This window comes from Buteo buteo, chromosome 10, assembly GCF_964188355.1.
Source record: "Buteo buteo chromosome 10, bButBut1.hap1.1, whole genome shotgun sequence".
Classification (NCBI taxonomy): domain Eukaryota; kingdom Metazoa; phylum Chordata; class Aves; order Accipitriformes; family Accipitridae; genus Buteo; species Buteo buteo.
The window spans coordinates 43,002,761-43,009,259 of NC_134180.1; the positions used below are offsets into that span (position 1 = coordinate 43,002,761).

Genomic DNA, 6,499 nt, shown 5'->3' on the forward strand with positions numbered 1-6,499 from the left:
GACGAGCGGAGCTTGAGGGGACACATGGGGGCTGCGGGGACGTGAGGGACCGCGGCTGTGGTGGCTTGAGGGGAACCCGTGGAAGCCACGTCAGGGCTGTAGGGAGGTGTTGGGGAGCTGTGGAGGCCGTAGGGACGCTCACGGGTGTCTGTTGTAGGAGCACGCAGGGACCCGCGGAGCCTGTGGGGACACGCAGAGATCCACACAGGCTTGGCGGCGGGGGAGCTGCGGGACACAAGAGCATCCACTGAGGCTGTGGGGACATGGAGGCGCGGCGGTGAGGGGGGGGAAGCTGGGCGGGAAGGCGCGGAGGCGGGAGGACGGCGGCTCAACGCCGCCCCGCGGCCGCCGGGAGCCGGTTCCCGGCTCCCGGCGGCCGCGGGGCGGCGTTGAGCCGCCGTCCTCCCGCTTCCCTTCCTCAGCGGTGCCGGGATGCATGGCGGCACGGCCGGCAGAGACCCTCCTTCGGGTAGGTCCCAGGGCCGGGCGCTTCGGGGCGGGGGGGCGAGGAGACCTCCGAAGCGCCTTCCAGCGCGGTGGGTTTTCCCTCAGGAACCCGAGTTGGAATTTCACCGCCTGTCCCCTCAGGTCCTTCCAAGCGCTTCCCGGTGGCGGCGGTGGATGATATCCTGAAGGATGTGGTGGGGAGCTACCTGAGGGAGCAGCCCTACGAGCCGGCCCGGTGCAGGGAGGTGGCGAGGGACATCGCTGAGGTAGGGCTGCGCGCCAGCCGTCAGGCGGCCATTTTGTCCGCGCCCCTCGACGGGGTGTCAGGGAGGTGGCTGTCGGGGCGGGGAGGCCCCTAAACACAAATATAAAGTGTAAAACAAATGCTGGAGGAGACTGTCAGGATGCGCCGAGGGTGCAGGTTTATGTTGATGAGGTTTGTACGGGCAGCACTGGCTCTGGCCAAGCACACGGTTCAGTAAAACTCCCGTGCTGTGGTTGTCCTGTCCAAAAATGCCATTAATAAGTTTTAAGGATACATCAGACCTTTCCAAAATAGGCTAGTTATGGTAGTGGCTGAATTCTGCACAGTGACACTTGTGCAAGCTGCTTGTCGGTTAAATCCAGTCTTGCTGCTGAGAAAAGACTGTCCGGACTATTTGGCGCAGAAGAGCTCACTGGCATTAAAAAAAACAGTACTGCCTGCTCTTCCTTTCCCCCCTGTAGTCAGCAGGTAACTATAAACATGTATGGAGGGGAATGTGGTGTTCACATACAGTAACTCCTTACTTAACATCTGTGCTTGCATTTCAGTAGCCCAGCAGGAAGATGTGCCTGGTTTTAGCAGGTAGAAGTGTTGGTTCTCTTGTGAAATGACTGCAGTAGCATACATGCCACCTGGCCGTGGGGATGGGGGAGTTTGCAGTAGATGCAGTTTGCAGTTTCAAATGCTGCAGTTCAGAGACTGTCATCAGGATTGTTGCAATGCTTGCACCTGTCTGTCCCGGAAAACCAAATCGCTGAGCATCCCGTGTAGAGAGAGCTCACCACTTGTGTCTAAACGTGTTTTTTCTCTTGCAGATTATTAAAGCTCGGGTAAAAGACCTTATGATACCAAGGTACAAGATTGTTGTGGTGACACATATTGGGCAGCTGAACGAGCAGAGCATGCAAATCGGAAGCAGGTGCCTGTGGGATCCTGCGAGCGATACGTTTTCGTCATATGTGTTCAAGAACGCTTCACTGTTTGCTCTTGCAAATGTCTATGCTGTCTATTTTGAATAAGGAGGTAGTTGAGTTTAACGGCAGGAGAAATGAACATTCAGCCTAACTCTTCCTGTTTCTGCTGTTGAAAACGGTTGTGAAGGACCAAGGCAACTTTCACCTGTTTTGAAATGTGGTTACCGTAAGCCTTTCGGCAGTGAATGTAATAATTGTATTTCCCAGAGCATTCTCTGGGAAGTGATTGTGACATGTGCTGTTTTGCCCCTGATTCTAGCTGCTTTCAGAACTGAGTATCCCTGTAATACTTTCTTCTCCCTGAATTTGCCCTCACTACGTGACCCCAAGTAGAAACCACCAAGGGATTTTTGGAAAGTAAAACAAAAGCATTTTAAAACTATCCCCATTAAATGGCATTTGCGGGCAGCTGAATGCGTGCCCGGCCCCATGGCCCTAGCCCCGTGCACACGCTGTATTGCAGATGCTGTCTCCTGTCAAGCTGCAGTAGCTCTGTGCTGCAAGTTACCCTGCCCTGCTGGGGGGATGGAGGGATCCCTCCAAACCTTCCTGCTGGGCCCAGGGATGCCCCAGGTGGGCTCTGTGGTGGGAGGGCAGCAGAGACCGAGAGAGTCAGGAGCTTTGGTCGCTGGGGGCTGGCCTGGCTGCCCCTGAGCCCTGAGAAAAGCCCTGAGTGCAGAGGAGGTGGCTGGGAGATGGTTCTCCTTGGAGAAGACTAGCTCAGTTCCATAGTGCTTGAAATCAAGTGAAAAATGTCTTCAAATTATATCATGTTCAAAGTATGTAGATCTAACATGTATAGGCCCTTCTGTTAAAGGTGCTTGAATCTAGCAAAAAAAGGTTGAAGTGGGGTGCTCAGCTGATACCTGCCTATAGATAAGAGGGGAAGTTCAGCCCTCTGAGCTCAGAAGTGTATTTCCAGTCTCCCTGGGTGCAAATTAACTGTCCACTAGGTAGGACCTCGGGTAGACGTTACTGGAAGCAGCTGGAATAGGAAATAAAGCATGGCTTTTGCCTGCCCAGTTTAGGGGCTAGTGCTGACTGATCCCAAGTCTGCCCTGCTGCAGCCGTTCCCCTGCTGCGGTGGGGGTCTGACTCGGGGGGCCTCACGCGGCGTGGCGCGCTGCACAGAGCTATCCGCACTGCGTTGGTTTGATTCTGATTCTGCAGATAGACTTTTTGCTACCTGTATTTCACAGCTGAAACCTGCTGTTGGATTTTTGTAAGAGAAGCGTATAATAAATTGCTTATTTTATGACATTTTATGTGCAAAGCTGAAACTAGAACGGTAGCTAGATGGGAAGAAATACTTGTACTCATGACTAAAAGTTTAAACCACTGTAAACGCTTTGTGGAATCCAGACAACCCAACCTGAACTGTCATTGGAGCCGTTTGCTGGTTTACACTACAACATTTACTCCCTAGTGTAGTCCACAGGATAAAGCTACAATTAAAGAATACAACTGAAATAATTGTGGTTTGTCATGATTATTTTCATACATGAAAGCTGTGACATTGAACGTTGTCAGCACCTGCTGCATTTTAGCACAGGGAACTGATATCTCTCTCACTGCAGCCGATGCTGCAGCAGGATGTGGTAAGCAACTTGGCTGCTTCGCGCTTTTTTAGCAGAGACATTTTCCTGGTGCCTTGCAAGTCTCGCTCTGTCTCAGGCTTGACGTTGTGGATTTCTTCGCCATCAGTCTCCAGCCTCTGGTCTGTGTATGTGGAGGAGTCGGCATAACCGCTGTTCTCTTGTGAGAAGGGCAGGGGATTTTCACTCTCTGTCGCATAAAAATCAGAAGCTAAAAATGAGAAGTCATGGAATCATGAGTAGTTATAATACTTATCTTTACCAGAAAGACAGACCAGCCTACAGCCAGGGAGCTGAAAGTATTCTCTTCCGTGTTTCTGATGTGAACAAACAAGATGTACCAGATCACTGACTTGTCGCCAGGGCAGTATTAAAATAGATACACGAGGTACACCTTTTGCGATTAACATGTTAAAAACCCAGTAATTTATGGATTTATATTGAAGAGTGTTCTCTGTGGGAATTGTTGCCTTATCAGTCTTACAATGATACATTTGCTTTGAAGGGTAAAACCGTGATTTGATGTGTCAGCGGCACTTGACCAGCATGTTAACCTGCAACTGCTTGTGGGTTTCCTGAAATGCAGATAGTACGTGAAGGCATCAGATACCCCACAATTTCAAAGCTCCTGGATGTTCCCACTTAAATTACGCTTGCGATTCATGTGCATTTTAAATACCACAGTACCATCAGGCACTGCCATGTGGAGTTTATAAAGGTACAGTAGTTATCTCGCTTCATTTAGCAGTGGGGGCTTCTTCTCCTTCAACAGACTCTCGGGGGGAGGGAGGGTGCTGCAGGTGGCATCACTCTTTATGTTTGTTTAAAGCTGTTGCTACAATTGAATTTTCAAAAAAGGCAGATGTTACTGCATGGAGAGTGTGGAAAGCCTCTGTTCCTGTCATCTGCCTCATTTCTTTCTTCTAGTTATTTTAGCCTATCGGAGTACAAATTTGTAGCAGTGCATGTAATTTTCCGACTCCGTCTAAAAATGTGCTAATAAATACATACACCACCATGTGAAGATACTTAAATTGCAGAGCAGATATTCAACATACTTTAATTATAATATTCTTAAGTTGTAATAAAGTTTCTGGTTTTTAGTGGGGAAAGTGGTGCATCCTACTGAAGACAGTGGTAAAAAACTTGCATTGACTGCAGCAAAGCTTGTCTCTGACATTTGAAATGTCACGGCATCGAGATTTTCAGTGATAGCCTTGGGCTTAACTCATGGTTCCTCTGATTGACTTGGAAAATCTTGATCTAAATGTTTTTTATTTAGCAAAACAGCACACTAAGCTAAGCCAAGCAAGCTGGAAGGAAACAAAAAAGGTGAAGTTGCACCACCTCGCTTGCGGTCTCAAAGCAAAGCCCATGCTGTTCCTGCGTGAGAGGCAGCTGTTCAGGGGAGCCGGAGGAGCCAGGGGCACAGCTCTGCCCTTAGGTACAGCCTGCAGGTGATTCGGTTCTTCCCAATCCCCTGGGAGCTAAGTGCACCTTGCAGGGGGTGATAAACCTCTAATGCATTAATTAGCACTTACCAAACAGGTAGTGATAATCAGTTAAATGCCTTTTCCACCGAGAGCCGCCACAGGTGAAGATGATGGCTCTGACAAAGTCTCTCCCGCAGAGCTTCACGGTGTTTCCTTCACCTCTTCCTTCGCATGCCACAACCAGGAGAGTGAGCAGCGCCAGCGCCGTGCCCCTCATTCTGCTGATGCTGTGCGCCGAGGCGGGGTGTTGGCGGGGCAGCGGGGATCTGCGAGGCCGAGGTGGGGAGTTGTGCTGAAATCCTCACCTTTATACTGACGGCCCGTCCGCTCCACTGAGTAACGGCTTGTTCTGAGGATGACTTAATGTTTGCTAAAAACAAGTTAATCGCTTGTTTCCGGTCATGTTTTAAGTGCTTTGGGATTTGTGCTGGGATTTCAGTCAGGTGTTAAAGACGACTTAAGACTACGTAGCTGCTTTACTATAGGAACATGTGTGGTGTAACATGTTTATAGGGTACGGGCTTAGATCAATACTGTTAATGTCTACGTTCCACAAAAATGAAAGAGTATTTGTTACATGATTTGTAGATAATGCGTTTTGTCTCTGTGTTTCCCATACAGCTGTGCTACTGCAGCCTGTTGTCCAGTTGTGCCCATCAGCACAGTTTAAGCAACTTTGGGGTCTTTTTCTGTTAGTGATCCCAAACTAAAAGGTAGTTAACTTCTTCCAGCGATGTCCGTGGTTGTGTACCTCTTTGTTACCCCTGCCTTGTTCTCTTGCCAAGCATCCCCTTGTCAAGCTGGCAACTGAGGATGCTTCAGAGGAACCTGCCAGTGCCAGGCAGTCACTCACAAGCCTGCAAACGCCTTACTATGATTCCTAGCATCCTAAGAGATAGGAGGTGATCCTGCAGCATGCGGAGCATTTAAGCACAGCGAACTCTCTGCAACAAACCATACGGAGCAATGTTGGGTTTGGACAGCTTGTGTGCATAGGTCGTAGCTCCACTGCAGCTGCATAGCTGGCGTGTCTCTGCAGCAAGGCCCGTGGACGTGGCCCTTGTCCACAAAGGCATAGAAAAGAGAGGGAGATGGCTCTAAACAAAGCACAGAATAGCTACAGATCGGTGTCCTGGCCATCCTTTTCCTTTTGGTAATATCTGAAAGACAGAAGTGGGTTCACTAAAGCAGCGTGGAGCAGTGTTACTGTGCTCTGGGACCAGAGGTTAGTAGACCGGTTATGAGAGTGGTCCCTCCCTATTGCTTTGGATGTTGTTGGTTGCAGTTGCTGTGATCTTCTATAAAAAATTCTTGCAATAAAATGCCTTAAGGAGAAAATTTGGCAATTATGAGGTCAGAAATTCCATGTTTAAGAACAAAATACATAAGGAACGTTGGAGATCTTCAGCACTTCCTAGCACCACAAGTGTTTTCCAGGACCATAATGTTACAGTTAATTAGTTCACACGATGTGCAGGGTGAATTACGATGTGTTACAGCCTTGACAGAAAGCTCATTTTTTACCAGTAGCATCGGTAAGTAAACAGTCATGACTGCTGATGGAAAATATATGGTGTATTTTGTTCAGATCTGTAATAATGATTAACACATGATTCACCTTAATGGGTGTCTTTCTTTGAAATGCACAAAGATTAATTTTATGTCAAGGGTAAGCTTGCATGTTCACTGTAAAATGTGCAGAACACAGAAGGAAGTGAATGTTAA

General features: G+C 48.8%; 2 protein-coding genes across 2 annotated transcripts; one reads left to right on the top strand and one right to left on the bottom strand.

The window, feature by feature from the left end:
- The first annotated feature begins 362 nt into the window (after positions 1-362).
- Positions 363-3,147, top strand: DYNLT5 (dynein light chain Tctex-type family member 5). Its single transcript, XM_075037635.1, has 3 exons — positions 363-469; positions 589-713; positions 1,528-3,147. The coding sequence occupies exons 1-3, from the start codon at positions 433-435 to the stop codon at positions 1,729-1,731; spliced, it is 366 nt and encodes a 121-aa protein (XP_074893736.1). The 5' UTR covers positions 363-432; the 3' UTR covers positions 1,732-3,147.
- Positions 3,148-3,229: 82 nt separating this feature from the next.
- INSL5 (insulin like 5) lies at positions 3,230-4,991 on the bottom strand. The gene is made up of 2 exons (XM_075037637.1): positions 4,823-4,991; positions 3,230-3,492 (listed from the first exon to the last, which is right to left on the bottom strand). Exons 1-2 carry the CDS (start codon positions 4,989-4,991, stop codon positions 3,230-3,232), a joined length of 432 nt encoding a protein of 143 aa, XP_074893738.1.
- Between the last annotated feature and the right edge of the window lie 1,508 nt (positions 4,992-6,499).

Bases quoted from the DNA above. Each gene is read 5' to 3' on its own strand.
- DYNLT5 (XM_075037635.1), top strand. From the start codon at position 433: ATGCATGGCGGCACGGCCGGCAGAGACCCTCCTTCGG. The intron at 470-588 runs GTAGGTCCCAGG...CTGTCCCCTCAG, and splicing joins CGGCAGAGACCCTCCTTCGG to GTCCTTCCAAGCGCTTCCCG. The intron at 714-1,527 runs GTAGGGCTGCGC...TTTCTCTTGCAG, and splicing joins TGGCGAGGGACATCGCTGAG to ATTATTAAAGCTCGGGTAAA.
- INSL5 (XM_075037637.1), bottom strand. From the start codon at position 4,991: ATGAGGGGCACGGCGCTGGCGCTGCTCACTCTCCTGGTTGTGGCATGC. The intron at 3,493-4,822 runs GTAAGTGCTAAT...TCTCATTTTTAG, and splicing joins TGATTATCACTACCTGTTTG to CTTCTGATTTTTATGCGACA.